Source organism: Myotis lucifugus, unplaced genomic scaffold (assembly GCF_000147115.1).
Source record: "Myotis lucifugus unplaced genomic scaffold, Myoluc2.0 scaffold_8, whole genome shotgun sequence".
In the NCBI taxonomy this organism is placed as follows: domain Eukaryota; kingdom Metazoa; phylum Chordata; class Mammalia; order Chiroptera; family Vespertilionidae; genus Myotis; species Myotis lucifugus.
This window is the reverse complement of record NW_005871056.1, coordinates 355,832-373,103: the sequence shown is the minus strand read 5'-3', so window position 1 is coordinate 373,103 and position 17,272 is coordinate 355,832. Positions and strand designations below refer to the sequence as shown.

Here is a 17,272-nt window from a genome sequence, read left to right as displayed (position 1 = left end):
TCTTCATATTTTTGTATTCTGGATAATCAGAACTTTATCTTTCATTTCGGAAACTGACATTCACTTCCATTGAGAAGTATTACCATAACTGTAATGTTGTCTCTGGAGCCAGCCACTAAAGCAGCATGTACAAGTCCATGGCTGATATACTCAGCTGCCGCTTCATAGAAATCCTTGGTGCATATTGTTTCTTTTCCACTTGAATCTTTTGGCACACTGTCTACATGGGTTGGCCTGTCAGTTGCTTTCTCACTGCAGGTATCACAATTAGTCATTTCTGGTAGAAATGTTTGTGTATTTTTAGGACCACGAGTGAAATATTTAGAATATTTTACATCAGACAAATTTTCTTTTGAATTTGTACTTGACACACATTCTTCAGATTTACGCTGAAACAATGTGTGGGTATCACTTTTTGATTCAGTAGCGTTTGATTCATTGATTGGGAGTAACAGAGGCTTTTTGGATGATGATTTTTTTCGGATGTTTGAAGAGTGTGTATCTTCATACATTTGAAACATTGTTATTGCCAATGCAGTGACTTCCTTTTTATCCAGAACTTCCCAGAGTCCATTAGTAGCTAAGATAAGGAATTGACATAAGTCATCTATAGGGACAGACATAGTTTGAGGTACCGGGATAATGAATTTTTTCAGTTTGGGATTTCCATGAAATCCAAGTCCTCTTGTGGTTTTTACTTGCCCTTCTAGGAGTCCATATGGTTCATTTGAACTAACTACCGCTCCATTCTGAAGTACTCTTCTTTTTTCCTTTTTGCTTCTCAGAGTGTGTTCTTTGGTTAGGCGAAAGCCTTTCCCATTTCTGCATAAGAGTGCTTGTACATTACCTAAAAGATGATTAGAGAAAGTTGATCCTAGAGACTTAATAACCAACTGTATCAAAGTATGCTGTTAACTTTAGTAATTCTGTGTTTCGATGCATAAACAAAGTAAGCCATTTTAAAGTATTTTTAAATGTAAAAATTGGTATCTCTGGATGATTTACAGTCATTCAAACTGAGAGGCCCGTTTATTCCTACTTTTAAAGCAATTTAGTGTTAAAATACTGCATTTAGTATTTAAAAAACTAAAATTCCAGACTCTGAAAAATCAAATGTTTTATGAAACCACTTCCAAATGTTACTTACTTTGTAGAGCCAAAAGTTGAACTTTTTTATAACCAATATATATTCCATAGAGCAGACATTTCTAAATGTTTAAATAAATGCCTTTTGTTTAAAAACAAATTTTGATTTTTTTTAAAAGTGGAATTTGCTGATTTTATAACTAGTAATGTTAAAAACTAAAATACAGGTAGGTATGGGTGATGAAAAAAATTAGAATATGACTGTTAATGTCAGTCTTGTTAGGTTCCTGATGTGTGTGGCTAAAAAGAAATTAAATCACAGCCTTATGAAGAAAAAAAAATATGTGTTATTAATGTATTAAATGGATAATAGCCATTAAACCCTTTGATTATAAACTGAAATCCTAAAAGTTGATTATAGTTTGTTCATCATTCAGATGAACCTGTTATGTGTGCACCATTGAAATCTTAAGAAAATAAACAGTGCACTAAACAGATAGAGGGATGGTTGTATTACCAATACTTTTTTTGATTTATTAAAAGGTTTGTTAGGAAAATTGATTTTCCCCATGTTTTTAGGGACACAATTGTATATTCAGGCATAGGCAGTTTTTCTTTATGGAATTTATAAGAGTTTTTAAATTATTCTGAGATGGGATTAATGATGTTTTGAGAATGAATTCCTGGAATAATGAAAATCTACAATAGGATATTCTGATTTCATACATGGAGCTGAAATCAGAACTTTGTTGCTGCAGGGGTTCAAGTGTAATTCTTTTTTTTTAATTTTTTTTTAATTCTCACCTGAGAATATGTTTTTAGCTGATTTTAGAGGGAAGGGAGAGAGAGAGAAACTGATCGGTTGCCTCCAGTACCCACCCTGACCAGGAATCAAACCTGTGACCTTTTGGTGTACGGGACAGCTCTCCAATCAGCTGGGCCACACTGGCCAGGAATCCCTCGGGTTTTTTTTTAAGTAAATGAATTTACCTTTCAGGAGGCAGAGGTCCACAATCTAGTATGATTGGACAGAGTATAAGTAGTGAAGAATTGATATCTGGCATAGACTGAGCTTATTGCCTCGTTTACATAATGGGAATTGTTAAAACATCTTGAGTTAATGGGACCAAAAGATGAAGATGTATATGGAAAATGTTTTAGAAACCTAAGAACTGTATAAATGATAATCCTAATAGCAGGATTAGTAGGGTTTTTTTTAGTAGGGGTATTTTGTAATAGGGGTTTTTTTTTTTAATATATTTTATTGATTTTTCACAGAGAGGAAGGGAGAGGAATAGAGAGTTAGAAACATCGATCAGCTGCCTCCTGCACACCCCCCACTGGGGATGTGCCCGCAACCAAGGTACATGCCCTTGACCGGAATCGAACCTGGGACCTTTCAGTCCGCAGGCTGACGCTCTATCCACTGAGCCAAACCGGTTACGGCTGTAGTAGGGTTTATTAATATTTTATAATAACATGTCTTTGCTGCTGATTATTCTACTTAGGTGTGCAGGGTTGTTTTATTTCTTGGACCTTAGGTTGCATATGCTGTCAGCTGCAAATGGGGTTGTTGAAAGCAGTTGACTGTTAAAGCTAAAAGAATAGAATAATGAACAAAAAGCCCCAAGGAAGATGGAAAATGAGGAAGATTTTAAAATAGCACTGTATGTCCATGTATCTGCAAAACTGAAGGGAGAAGCAAATCATGACAGTATAAAAGGGGGGACAGATTGGCTTTCAAGAAAAGGCCCTGTAACATTGTTTGAAGGATATGAGAATTAGCAGTGAATATAATGAAGACTTACACAAAAATTTTAATGAATCTGATTATAAATTAAGAATTCAAAGTCTTAGACATAAAGATAATTTTTTTAGTAGCTGGAAAGATTGTGCCATTCAGAAAATGTTATCGGAACAAAAATGGAACAGGATTACTGGGAGAGCATCATGTTTAGGGGGATTAATCATATAGGGATTAAGAAGAACTGCTTTGAGATGTTACTTAAGCCTTTTTAAGATATCTTGTATCATCAGGCAAGGTATTCCATAGATAGAGGGCTGTGATGTAACTGCCTCCTGCGATTGCTGGGTTATCTTTGACTTGTGAAAAGGAAAAGTATTTCTGTAAACTCAGAGTGACCTTGGAATTCCAAAAGGAATTTTTTTATATATATTTTATTGATTTTTTACAGAGAGGAAGGGAGAGAGAGAGAGTTAGAAACATCGATGAGAGAGAAACATCAGCTGCCTCCTGCACATCTCCCACTGGGGATGTGCCCGCAACCCAGGTACATGCCCTTGACCGGAATCGAACCTGGGACCCTTCAGTCTGCAGGCCGACGCTCTATCCACTGAGCCAAACCGGTTTCGGCCCAAAAGGAATTCTATATCTGAATGGTCAAGATCAAGATTTTTTTCAGATAAAGCCAGGCTACTTATTGTTGAAGATAACAGGAAAGTTTTAAGGAAGAACTGGAGAAAAGAGGAAGAAAACTTAGGTAGTGGTAAGAAAAGGAAACATACCTAGGATGTAGGAGTGCCCTGGGATAAAAAGATGGCTTGTTTAGAAGAAACAGCATGGGGAAGTGGAAAGACTTGGGGGCCTGACACACTTAAACTTGAGTCCCACTTAGTGTGACATTCATTAAGTCACTTTATTTAGCTAACAGTTTTCCACCTGCAGTTTTTTGTCAATGCTATTGTGAGGATTCAAGAAGGTACGTATATATAGATATTTCAGAGAGGAAAGGAGAGGGAGAGAGAAACAACGATGAGAAAGAATCTGATTGGCTCCCTCCTGCACGCCCCCTACTGGGGAAGGAGCCTGCAACCCAGACTTGTGCCCTTGATGGGAATCGAACCTGGGGCCCTTCAGTCTGAAGGCTGAGACTCTATCCACTAAGCCATACCAGCTAGGGTAAGAAGGTACTTTTAATAAGTAGACACTTGATAAAGGTTTTTCCTTTGCCTGCTTTCCTCTTCAGAGAACACAAAGAGCCTATCCAAAAAAAAAATTGAGATGAAGCTACATATCAGAACCATTTATTTAAAAATTGCAAGAAAGTCTCTTATGAAGTAGAATTATAGGCTTAAGGGAATAGGGAGCAATAACTGGGGAAATGAAGAAATAGTTATTGGGAAAAGAAAAAGCAATTGAAAAATAGCATAAGCTAAGGAAATTGAAACACATGAAGTGTACCTAAAATGGAAGCATAACAGAAGTGCATGTAAATGATGTTAGGGAAACAATCTATGTCTAGTTTTTGTTAAGGACTCTTCATTTTGGCCAAAGAGGCTGAATTTATATGGGAGGACATCATGATGTGGAGCTACTTTTCCCTGGGTATTCGAAAGGTCCCCTGCTTCATTATGTAAAATGTGTGTGCATGAAACTCATGTTCACCATTGTAAAACTGGAGACAGATAATATTTTACACATCAGTCAACTATCTGTCAAGTATTTGTTGGGTGTGTTCTCAGAATCAGGTTTGTATGTATGTGACCCACCACCAAGTTGGTCCTAAATCCAAAGAACAGTATCCTTATAAGATACCAGAAGAGTAAAAAGCCATGGGAAAATGGAAGCAAAGGTTGGAGTTTTGCAGCCTTGGGCCAAGCAGTGCCTCTAGCCCAGGGGTGGGCAAACTTTTTGACTCGAGGGCTACAATGGGTTCTTAAACTGGACCGGAGGGCCAGAACAAAAGCATGGATGGAGTGTTTGTGTGAACTAATATAAATTCAAAGTAAACATCATTACATAAAAGGGTACGGTCTTTTTTTTTTTTTTTTTTTTTTTTTTTTTAGTTTTATTCATTTCAAACGGGCCGGATCCGGCCCGCGGGCCGTAGTTTGCCCACGGCTGCTCTAGCCACTAGAAGCTGAAAGAGGCAAGCATTTTCCCTTAGAGCAGTGGTTCTCAACCTTCCTAATGCCTCGACCCTTTAATACAATTCCTCATATTGTTGTGACCCCCAATTTCATTGTTACAAATTGAACATAATGAAAGTATAGTGATTAATCACAAAAAGAATATGTAATTATATATGTGTTTTCCGATGATCTTAGGTGACCCCCAAAGGGGTCTCGACCCACAGTTTGAGAACCACTGCCTTAGAGGCTTCAGAGGAAGTGTGGCTTGTCAACACCTTAATTTTAGGTTTCTGGACTCCAGAACTTGTGATAGGAAACAAGATCACGGGGCATGCAAATAAGCAGAAAAAAACTACCCACAATTTAAAAAAAAATAAAACAACTGACACAGATGTTGGGATTAGTAGACAAGAACATTAAAAGTTATAACAATACCATATGTTTAAAAAGTTAAGTACAACCCTAACCGGTTTGACTCAGTGGATAGAGCGTCAGCCTGCAGACTGAAAGGTCCCAGATTCGATTCCGGTCAAGGGCATGTACCTTGGTTGCAGGCACATCCCCAGTAGGGGGTGTGCAAGAGGCAGCTGATAGATGTTTCTTTCTCTCATCGATGTTTCTAACTCTCTATCCCTCTCCTCCCTTCCTCTCTGTAAAAAATCAATAAAATATATTTAAAAAATAAAATAAAAAGTTGAGTACAGACATGGAAGGTAATTTTTTAAATGCAACTTGTAAAGATGAAAAATAAAATGTTAGCCCTGGCCAGTGTGGCTCAGTTGGTTGGAGTGTCATTCTGTACCCTGAAAGGTGGCGGGTTCAATTCCTAGTCAGGGCACGTACCCAAATTGTGGGTTCAATTTCCAGTTTGAGAGAGGCAGCCAATTGATGTTTCTCTCATATTGATATTTCTCTTCCTCTTTAAAATCAATAAAAACATTGGGTGAAGATTTTTTTTTAAATATATTTTATTGATTTTTTACAGAGAGGAGGGGAGAGCGATAGAAACATCGATGAGAGAGAAACATCGATCAGCTGCCTCCTGCACATCTACTGGGGATGTGCCCACAACCAAGGTACATGCCCTTGACCGGAATCGAACCTGGGACCCTTCAGTCCACAGGCCGACGCTCTATCCACTGAGCCAAACCAGTTTTGGCTTGGGTGAAGATTAAATAAATAAAAATACAATGTTAAAAATGAAAAATACACCCTAGTCATTTTGGCTCAGTGGATAGAGCGTTGGCCTAAGGACCAAAGGTCTGTTTAAGGCAACACTTCTCAACCTTGGCTGCACATTAGAATCACCAGGGAATCTTTTTTAAATCCTGATTTCTGGGCCTCATCCTCCAGAAATTCTTTGTTATGGGGTGGGGCCACAACATTAGCAACAAAGCAACAGAATTTCCGGAGGATGAGGCCCAGAAATCAGGATTTTAAAAAGATTCCCAGGTGATTCTAATGTGCAGCCAAGGTTGAGAACCATTGGCTTAAGGGCACATACCTCAGTTGCAGGCTCCTGAGCCGGGCCCTGGTCAGAGCATATGCAGGAGGCAACCAATCGTTGTGTTACATCGATATTTCTCTCAGTCTTTATCTCTCTTTTTCACTCTAAAAATCAATGGAAAAACATCCCTAGCTGCGTTGGGTCAGTAGATAGAGCGTCAGCATGCAGACTGAAGGGTCCTGGGGTTCAATTCCAGTCAAGGGCACATGCCCGGGTTGCGGGCTCAATTCCCTGGTGTGGGGGTGTGTGCAGAAGGCAGCTGATCAGTGATTCTCATCATTGATATCTCTCCCTCTCCCTTTCTCTCGGAAATCACTAAAAATATATATTAAAAAATACAATGGATGTGATTAATGGCAAATTAGATGTTGCAGAAGAAGAAAATGGTGATTTTGAAAACTAATAAAATCTAAAGAACATTATGGAGATTTTGGACAATTTCAATTGGCCTAAAGTACATACTTGAAGTTCCTTAAGGAGAGGAGAAAACTAAGGAGAAAAAATTTGAGGTACATTACAATTTTGCTTAAAACCAATGATAAAACCTTTAAACCATCAGGCAGGGAAGGGAAAGATATATAGACAGGAATGGTGATAATAGAAGATTTCTCATAAATAATGCAAGCCATAAAGACCCAGCAATTCCACTCCTGGGAATATATCCAAAGAACCTGAAACAATTCAAAAGAATATATGCACCCCTATGTTCACTGCAGCGTTATTTACAATAGCCAAGATTTTGAAACAGACCAAGTGCCCATCAGTAGATGAGTGGATAAAAAAGCTGTGGTACATTTACAGAATGAAATACTATTCAGCCATAAAGAAGAAGGAAAGCTTGCCTTTTATGGGTGAGGAACCTGGAGAGTATTATGCTAAGTGAAATAACCCAGTCAGATAAAGACAGCTACCATGTGATTTCACTTATATGTGGGATATAATGAACATAATAAACCAGCAACATATAGCTATCAGAGAGGAGGTGGGTTGGGAGTCTGGGTAAAAAAGGTGAAGGAGTTAAGGAAAAAAGAAAGAAGACTCAGAGAAAAAATAAAATACCTTCACAGCAAAAAAAAAAAGGGGGGGGGGTGTAAGCCAGAAGACAGTGAGAAGAAAAATAAGCCCTAGTCATAACACTGAAAAGAAAAAAACCTGTCAATCTAGAATTCTATGCCAAATAAATACATCTTTGAAAAACAAAAATGTAAATAGAGTCTTAGAATTTATCACCAGAAGACATTACAAAAACTATTAAAAGTTTTTCAAGCAGGCCCAACCGGCATGGATCAGTGATTGAGTGTCAACCTATGAACCAGGAGGTCATGGTTTGATTCCCAGTCAGGGCACATACCCAGGTTGCGGGCTTGATCCCCAGTGTGGGGCATGGAGATGGCCCTTCAATGATTCTCTCTCATCACTGATGTTTCAGTTTCTCCCTCTCCCTTCTCTGAAATATATAAAAATATAAATTTTTTAAAAAGTTTTTCAAGCAGAAGGAATCTAAAACACAGGGCGTCCCCCAAAAAATGTATACACACTTTAACAGCTGATTCTATTTCATTTTGAAAATGAAATGTATTTTAATAAACACTGTCTTTATAATTATTCAAAGTGTGTATACATTCTTGGGGACACCTGGTATATCAATTTGTCTTACTGAAATCTATTTTAAAAATAATTGAATGCTTAAACAAAAAAAGATGTTGCATATAATATACATTGATAAAATGACAATACTCAAATTGTGCAGAATCAACACAATCTCAAAATATCAGGTAGATATTTTTGGGAAATTGATAAGCTGATCTTGAAATACTTCATAAACCTATGAGGAATAAAGTAAATTTTAAAAGCATCAAGAAAAATTATAAAATGAATTATAAATGAGAAGTGATAAGAATAAAAAAATCAGGAATATCAGTTGGGAAGTATCTTTTTTCACACGTACAAAATCAGTTATTTAATGGCTTCATTGCCCTCACGTTTCATTATAAAGTGAGGTGTTTTTATTTTAATTCCAGAGTTGTGATGACACTGGTATTTTACTAATTTCAAACAAGGAAAATGAATTCCCTTGCTACAATTGTAGATCTTGTTTTATAAAATAAAAAATATGTTCTTAATAAATTTATGTGAACATTTATTTTTTTATAGTCCATTTAAATTATCTTCTTTCCAGACACCTTGATGCAGAATAAATTTTTTATCAATTATCTTCTTTTAGGAACACTTCTGTAGTGTAAGTTATGACCTCCCTTTCACAAGTTGAATGTTTTTCCTATGTTTTTGTTTCTGTTAAAATCAAGGATGCCTAAGTAAAACAGTGTAACACAATTATATATAAGCCTCAAAATTAGCCATATAGTAAACTAGACATTTAATGATCTTATCTACTTGACTATCTCTTAATTTTTCCTTTAATTTTGCAAGAACCCTGATATCTAATGATATTTTCTAATAAAGGTCCCAAGTCCAGGAATATGGGACAGTTCTCACTTGGATCTGAAATCTAAAAACTCTCTGCCCGATGAAGGAGGCCTACTCTGAAGCACTTTGGAATCTCAGGGTGGAGCCTGAGAAATGACAATGACTTCGAGGAAATTGGCACTGCACTTGGTTCTTGGTGTTGCTTAATCTGGAGTTCTCCTCATTTGGGGCTCAGAACCAGAACTAGATCAGAAACAGGCTGACTTCCAGGACCTTGACATTGTAATGGTCTTTGTGATTATCTGGCCCTACTTCAGAGCCATCTCTGTCACTGAGGTCCAGCCTCCTCAGCCTCTGGAAGCAATCCCCTCCAGAGGCAGAATTATTTCCATTCTATTACCTCTGAGACCTTGAACAAATGATCTCACTTCGCCAAGCTTCCATTTTCTCATCTGGACAAGTGGGTTAACAAAACTTAGATATAGGGGGTGGGGGAAAGAACAGATACCTAAGGGTACAAACTTGGAACGAGTGGTAAATAAGTCCTAGAGATCTAATGCACAGTATAGGGAATGGAGAAAACAGTATTGCATTATAGTCATCAGACTTGTTGAGAGACTAGACCTTAATTATTTCCAACCACTAAAAAGAAATAGTTATGCAATGTGATACAGGTGTTAATTATTGCTACAATGGCAACCATATTACAATATATAAGTGTACCACATTAACATATTATATACCTTAAACTTGCACCAATGTTATACATCAAATATATATTTTAATATATTTTTTATTGATTTCACAGAGGAAGGGAGAGGGAAGAGAAACATCAATGATGAGAGAGCATCATTGATTGGCTGCCTCCTGCATGCCCCGCATTGGGGATCGAGCCTGCAATCCCGGCATGTGCCCTTGACTGAAATCAAACCCAGGACCCTTCAGCCCACAAGCCAATGCTCTATCCACTGAACCAAACCAGCCAGGGCAAATATATTTTTTTTAATGCTGTGCATTTAGATGTGTTTTTTGTTTGTTTGTTTGTTTGTTTAATATAGGGATAGAGAGAAACGTCAATGATGAGAATCATTGATTGGTTGCCTCCTGCACGCCCCCTGCTGGGGATGGAGCCCGAAACCTGGGCATGTGCCCTTGACCGGAATCAAACCTGGACCCTTCGGTCCACACGCAGGCCGATGCTCTATCCACCGAGCCAAACCACAGGGTCATCAAATATATATTTTAAATTAAAAAACCCAGCAGTTAGATATCAGGGTTTTGTAAGGCTAAATGAGAAATTCTTTAGTATTTAACAAGCAGACTCTATCAATAATAATTATATCCATGAATGGGGTGGTGGAATCCTGAACATCTCATGAAACTGCATTGTAACTCAGATTCACTTCACTAAAATGGTTTTACTCCTGTGCTTTTCCTTTCGGCAAGCTCCTAAACTGGAACTTTAGCACCAAATGTCAAAAGAATGGCTTCCTGAAATAAAAGTAAAAGAATACAGTAAATATTTGAGAAAACATGCCATAAAATTGAGGCATGCACTATTGTTTTCTCTGAGATGAAATGGATGTTACTTGGCCAGTGAGCACAGGAGTGGCCTATTGCAAATGTATTAGTTATCAGAATAAATGACCAATATACCAACTGAACAATTATACTAACAATAGTCAAAGTATTTTCCATTCTTCTGAAAAAGGAGTGTGAGAAACGTTTTTTGTTTCACTCAGAACTTAACAAATGTAATGTATTTGCTTTGCCTTTATTAACTGCTGTATTGCTGCCCACTTAGAAAGTTTAATGTTTTGGTGACATTATTTCATATATGTGCCTCCTTGGAAAAGAATTACAATTGCACAACCGGTGTGGCTCAGTGGTTGAGCATTGACCTATGAACCAGGAAGTCATGATTCGATTCCCAGTCAGGGCACATGCCTAGGTTGCGGGCTTGATCCCCAGTGTGAGACATGCAGAAAGCAGCCAATCAACAATTCCCTCTCATCACTGATACGTCTATTTCTCCCTCTCCCTTCCTCTGTGAAATCAATATTAATATATTTAAAAAATAAACAGAAAAGAATTACAATGATTTGTGTGCCTGTCATCTGCATTTAAACTGGTTATTGGTCATTTCTTAATTGGTCAATGCAATATTAGGCATTAATAAGTCACTAAATAATTCTGGAAGCATAAGAGGTCTTGCTGCCAGGAATTAAAAAAAAAAAAAAAGGTTAAGGTATAACCTGGCACTTCAGTGTACCTACCAGTGTATGCAATATGTAGTTCTCCAGAAATTATTTGTGGCAAGTTCTGAGAAGGTAACTTCTCTGGCAAACCATCATGGTCAGTGGGTCTCTGATTCTTCTTGTCATGGGAACTTGTGATTTTGCCTTCCAATATACAGGCAACTGCAGAACAGCCACTCCATCGAACCCTGGATACTTCTTGCCTTCCAAGACGTAAAAGCCTATCCATTCTCCAAAATGCTTTGGCAAAGGCTTTGTGTATGCTCTCATGCTCACACCATGATTCTGTTGTTTGTTTGCTTACAGAGAAGAGGCTTTCTAGAGCGATGTACTCTTCCCTAAACACCGTGTGGAAGGAATTGATTAATTTTTGCTCTTCGGGGGTCATTTGGTAGGATGGATCAAATCCGGAAAGCTGATGGAGAAGTAAAACTGGGAGTTCCTTGGATGTGAAGTCTGCTGCTGATGGACCATGATGCCCATCAAACAAACCGAAGAAACACACATTCGGTTTACTGCCAAAATGATTCACGACAGTAAATCTATCATTCATGTGCACTTTCCACGTAGAATTCTTGTCATTGCAAATGGCTGCTCCTTTAATTAATAGATGGCGGATTTTTTGTGAATAGATGGAACTGTTGGGAATGTTGTCCATAATCTTATAGTACGCTGGTATTTGTTTCTTCCAAAGTAGTTCTAAAGCATTATTCATGCTGTCTAGGCCTTTTTCAGAATATGTAGAAGATGTCAGTAGTTTAGTAATGGTAAACTTTCTCTTACTAGAAATCGCTGAGTGTGTTGGTTTCATTCCCCTCTTCCATTCAAGACCCAGTGCGGCTAGAGCTTCATGTTGCCTTTTGTGTAGGAAAAATCCAGTTAGGTCAATTTCCTTCTTGCATATGGAACAGGGGATTGTGATCGCTTGATCGCGGAGCTGCTGCTCTTGCTGGTCTGCAGCATAACATGATGGTCTTTCCTCCTTCCTTCTAAAATGCTTTCTTCTCCATAACACTAGGAATTCCTCTTCTGAATCATATTTTTTCATATTCCATTTCATCACTCTCCAAAATATTCTGCAAGCAGGAGGAAAGATATTTATGTGCCAGGAATGATGCAGACCCTTATCTTTGCAATTTACTTTGGTTCCTCAGGATTTTATCTAGACCTAGGATTGAATATTGATGCATCTTTCTGTGATTTCCAAAAAACAAAAAAACACCAAACCACACACATAGGAAATATTGAACAAATTGGTGATTGACCTGTGTGCGACTGAATAAAATTAGGCAAAATCTCCACAGAGTCAGCTTGACATCTAAGAACAAATACTCAGAGAAATCAGCACAATATTTAATCCCAGGCATCTGGAGGTACGTACTTAAGACTTAGGAATTTGATTTCAAAATATGAGCATACTTACTTTCATACTCTATTTTGTTTTGCTTACAAACACTTTTGTCCTAATTAAAGGGTTTGCAAAAAAATGAATGGGAGATGCCAAAACCAGACTGATGGTAAGAACAGAATTTTTTAGGACCACAATGGGAAAGAGGTACGGGCTGAGGAAAGGAAAGAAAGCTGTGGAGCTGGAGGATAAATTTCTGGAGAGCTGACACCTTCCTATCAGAAGCATCTAGAACAGTATTCAGCACATGGGGACATTTTTATCCATTTTATGCACAATTCCTAGGGCATGGAATCTTTGCAAGGGCCTATGGAAATGTTAGAGACCTGAAAAAAAAATGCTTTGGCTATAAAATATTTTAAACTCTGAAACATCAAAGATAGTAGCTTTAAATGCTTATGAAATGTGGCATTTTGAAAATTAGATAACTTCAACTCAATTCATACATAAATTATATTTGATATGAGTACATTTAATGTATTAGATATGATGAAGAGTAGGGCCTACAAAAATAATGCCTAGAGCCCATAGGGACTTAAAGCATTCTAGGCATCATAACAGGTATTTAAGAATGTTGATGGCTGAGATAAGAAATGAGCCCATTTAGCTCTGGCTGGTGTGGCTCAGTTGGTTGAGGATCCTCCCATGCAGTGAAAGGTCGCTGGTTTGATTCACAGTCAGAGCACATGTCTGGGTTGCTGGTTCATTCCCCAATAGGGAACATGCAGCAGGAGGTGGCCAATCCATGTTTCTCACATCAATTTCTCTCTCTCTCTCTCTCTCTCTCTCTCTCTCTCGCTCTCGCTCTCTCTCAAATCAATAAAAATATATTTTTAAAATGATATGCTAAAAAAAGAAATGAGCCCTAACCTGTTTGGCTCAGTGGATAGAGCGTCGGCCTGCAGACTCAAAGGTCCCAGGTTCGATTCCAGTCAAGGGCATATACCTTGGTTGTGGGCACATCCCCAATAGGGGGTGTGCAGGAGGCAGCTGATCACTAATTGTCTCTCATCATCAATGTTTCTTTCCTTCTCCCTTCTTCTCTGAAATCAATAGAAATATATATATATATAATTGATTTTTTTTTTACAGAGAGGAAGGGAGAGGGATAGAGAGTTAGAAACATCAATGAGAGAAACATCGATCAGCAGCCTCCTGCACACCTCTTACTGGGGATGTGCCCTCAACCAAGGTACATGCCCTTGACCGGAATCGAACCTGGGGCCTTTCAATCCGCAGGCTGATGCTCTATCCACTGATCCAAACCAGTTAGGGCTAGGAATATATTTTAAACATTTAATAAAAGCAATGCATGAAAGGGCGAGTGCTATGCCCTCCATCTTGCCCCAGGGCGAGGGCTACGCTCTCCATCTTGCCCCGAATCCTCCATTTTGGGCAGCAGCCATGTGCTCAGCAAGGACCTTCTTCCCGGAAGCCCAAACCTCTGCTAGCCACACCTAGGATTTCTTTAAACTAACCAATGATAATCAAGGGAAGTGCGTGCCATAGATATGACCACATCCTGTGTAACAAGACACCATCTTGCGCCTGGCCAATCAGCAGGGCCCACAGTCCTTTCTCCTCCCCTTACTCCAACCCCCCTATAAAACCCCTCTCCCCACAGAGCTCTCTCTCTCTTTCTCTCTCTCTCTCTCTCTCTCTCTCTGCCGCTTGCCGCTGCATCGGCGAGTGTGGGGGGAGTTCAAGCTAGCTTGAATAAAGACTCTTATGCTTTTTCATTGGACTCGGCTGGCTCCCTGGTGTGGTTTCTTGGGGATCCTGAAATCTGGGCATACCATGCATAATCATTTTTTAAGTTCAATGCAGAAGGATACAAAGTAGAAATATCAGTATATTAGTGAGCCTCCCTGGCTCTGCCTAATCAATGAAAAATTTTTATGTAAAATTTTGAAATTACATAAAAATTGAGAGAAGAATAAAATAAGCTCCCATATACCCATCACCAGTTTTAACTATTATCAATGTTTTTCACTTATTTTATCTGAGTTCTCCACTTTATTTTATTTTATTCTATTTCTTTAATTTTCTGGAGAAATTTAAAGCCAATCCCCAAATTATATTCAAATACTTCAGTCTCATCAACAAATTTGATCAGCATCCATTCACTTCTTTAATCACTACCAGCTACTGTGCATGGTACAGAAGTGCACAGATGGCTTGTGTCCCGCCTTTGAAGCTACAGGGGCAAGATTTGAAGTGCTGTCCAGATGATCATACAAAGGATTAAACAGGTCAGGTGGAGCTTAGGACTGTCCCATGACAGTACCTACCAGTGGCCTAACCCTAGATCTAGCCAGGAATGGCATTAGGACACATAAGAAGCTGACCTAGAAAAACTCACAATTGAGAGAAATCAGGAAGATGTCCAAAATAAATCCCAGGGAAATACCAGTTCATAGCAGCAGGAAGAAGACCTAGCAAAGGAATGGAAAGGTAAGTAGAGAAGCAGGGGAAGAGAATGGAAGCTGGCAAGCTTTTAAGCTCTTCTGACCAAAATGTATATTAAATATTTTAATTGCCATTATTTGGAGATATGCAAGTAAATGATACCATTTTTTTCCTGATTCTTGATGAACTGCTGGAGCAATATATAAGACATCCTAATATTATTTTTTTAAATATATTTTATTGATTTTTTACAGAGAAGAAGGGAGAGGGATAGAGAGTTAGAAACATCAATGAGAGAGAATCATCAATCAGCTGCCTTCTGCACACTCCCTACTGGGGATGTGCTCACAACCAAGGTACATGCCCTTGACCGGAATCGAACCTGGGACCCTTGAGTCCACAGGCTGACGCTCTATCCACTGAGCCAAACCAGCTAGGGCCTAATACTATTTTTTTAAATGTATTTTTATTGACTTTAGAGAGGAAGGAAGAGGGAGAGAGAGATAGAAACATCAATGATGAGAGAATCATTGATTGGCTGTTTCCTGCACACCCCCCACGAGGGATTGAACCTGCAACCTGGGCATGTACCCTGACCAGGAATTGAACCGTGACCACCTGGTTCATAGGCTGACACTCAACCACTGAGCCATGCCAGCCAGGCCCTAATATTATTTTTTTTTACCTCAACTCAAACTTTTATATCAGAACTTTATTTTTCAGCATATAAAGGATAGCCATTATACGTTTATCTCTCACATGGATTCATTCTTAGACTATAATGTGTCATTTATATGTTCATTCATTCATTCAACAATTTCTTGAGTGTCTGCAATATTCCAGGTACTGTTTTCTTTTCTGAGGGTACAGGAGTGAACAAAATAGGCATGGACTGAGAAGATGCTCATATTCTGATATGAGAGACAGAAAATAAATAAAGGATACATGTAAACATATATCAGATAGAGGTAAGTACTGTTTTGAAAAATATAGGTTCAGAGTACAGAGAGGAATGGAAGCCCTGTTTTGCATAAGGTAATCAAAGGAAGATATCCCTGTTTCATGTACACAGTCTAACAGGGAGCCTAGGTTTATTTGATTACTAAGAAAGTGAAGGTAGCCCTAACCGGGATAGAGCGTCAGCCTGCGGACTCAAGGGTCCCAGGTTCGATTCTGGTCGAGGGCATATACCTTGGTTGGTTGCGGGCACACACCCAGTAGGGAGTGTGCAGGAGGCAGCTGATTGATGTTTCTCTCTCATCGGTGTTTCTATCCCTCTCCCTTCCTCTCTGTAAAAAAATCAATAAAATATATTTTTTAAAAAAGAAAGTGAAGGTAAAAGAATATTGCAAATATAATTGTTCATTGATTACATTTGTTACTCAGTAAAAATGAAGTTTACCTGAAAGGACTCATTTTCACTTCCTTCGTTACCATTGTTACTTTTCCCTAGCTTCTATTCCTCCAACTTGGGTGGTGATGCAGTGGTAATAATGGACAGGTGATGGCAATGGTGTGGGCTCCACTGAATTGATGTTGGAATGTTTACCACATCACCTAGAACCTCAGTCAGAACTCACTTTATGAGTTAAGCAGTTGGGTCACAAAGTGTATTAACAAACTACTCTTCGAATTTCTGAAAGAAGGATTATTCATTATGTCTGCATAATGAGATAAAAACGAAATAAGCAGAGTGACTATCAAGTAAATTTTCGTGTTGTTTTTTTCTTCTTCTAAGTTGTGGTACTTTCAAAATAGTGATTCCAGGAGGCCCTTCTCCTCCTCCGCCTCCTCCTCCTTTTTTCATTTATTGATTTCAGAGAGGAAGAGAGAGATAGAAACATCAACGATGAGAGAAAATCATTAACTGGCGGCCTCCTGCATGTCCCCTGCTGGGATCCAGCCTGCAACCCATGCATGTGCCCTGACCAGGAATTGAACTGTGACCTTCTGGCCTGGAGAGGCTCTTCTTAATATACAAATTGCCTTCCCACTGACATATCTCTCAGGGTGTCTCAGGCCATCTCTCCCACCTTCCCTATAAGACTGCCCAATCCATCTTGCTGTTCCAAGTCCCTACCTGAAAGTTATAGACATTTTTCTTTTTCTTTGATATATTTCTTTATTGATATCAGAGAGGAAGGGAGAAAGACAGAGAGATAGAAACATCAATGACGAGAAAGGATCATTGATTGCTGCCTCCTGCACGCCCCCTACTGGGGATCAAGCCTGCAACCCAGGCATGTGCCCTTGGCCGTAATTGAACCTGGGACCCTTCAGTCCGAAGGCTAATGCTCTATCCAC

The 17,272-nt window shown here is 38.8% G+C and overlaps 1 protein-coding gene across 1 annotated transcript; it reads right to left on the bottom strand.

Annotated features, from left to right (window-relative positions):
* Positions 1–41: 41 nt before the first annotated feature.
* Positions 42–16,405, bottom strand: PP2D1 (protein phosphatase 2C like domain containing 1). The gene is made up of 4 exons (XM_023749255.1): positions 16,371–16,405; positions 12,417–12,469; positions 11,170–12,300; positions 42–847 (listed from the first exon to the last, which is right to left on the bottom strand). Exons 1-4 carry the CDS (start codon positions 16,403–16,405, stop codon positions 42–44), a joined length of 2,025 nt encoding a protein of 674 aa, XP_023605023.1.
* Between the last annotated feature and the right edge of the window lie 867 nt (positions 16,406–17,272).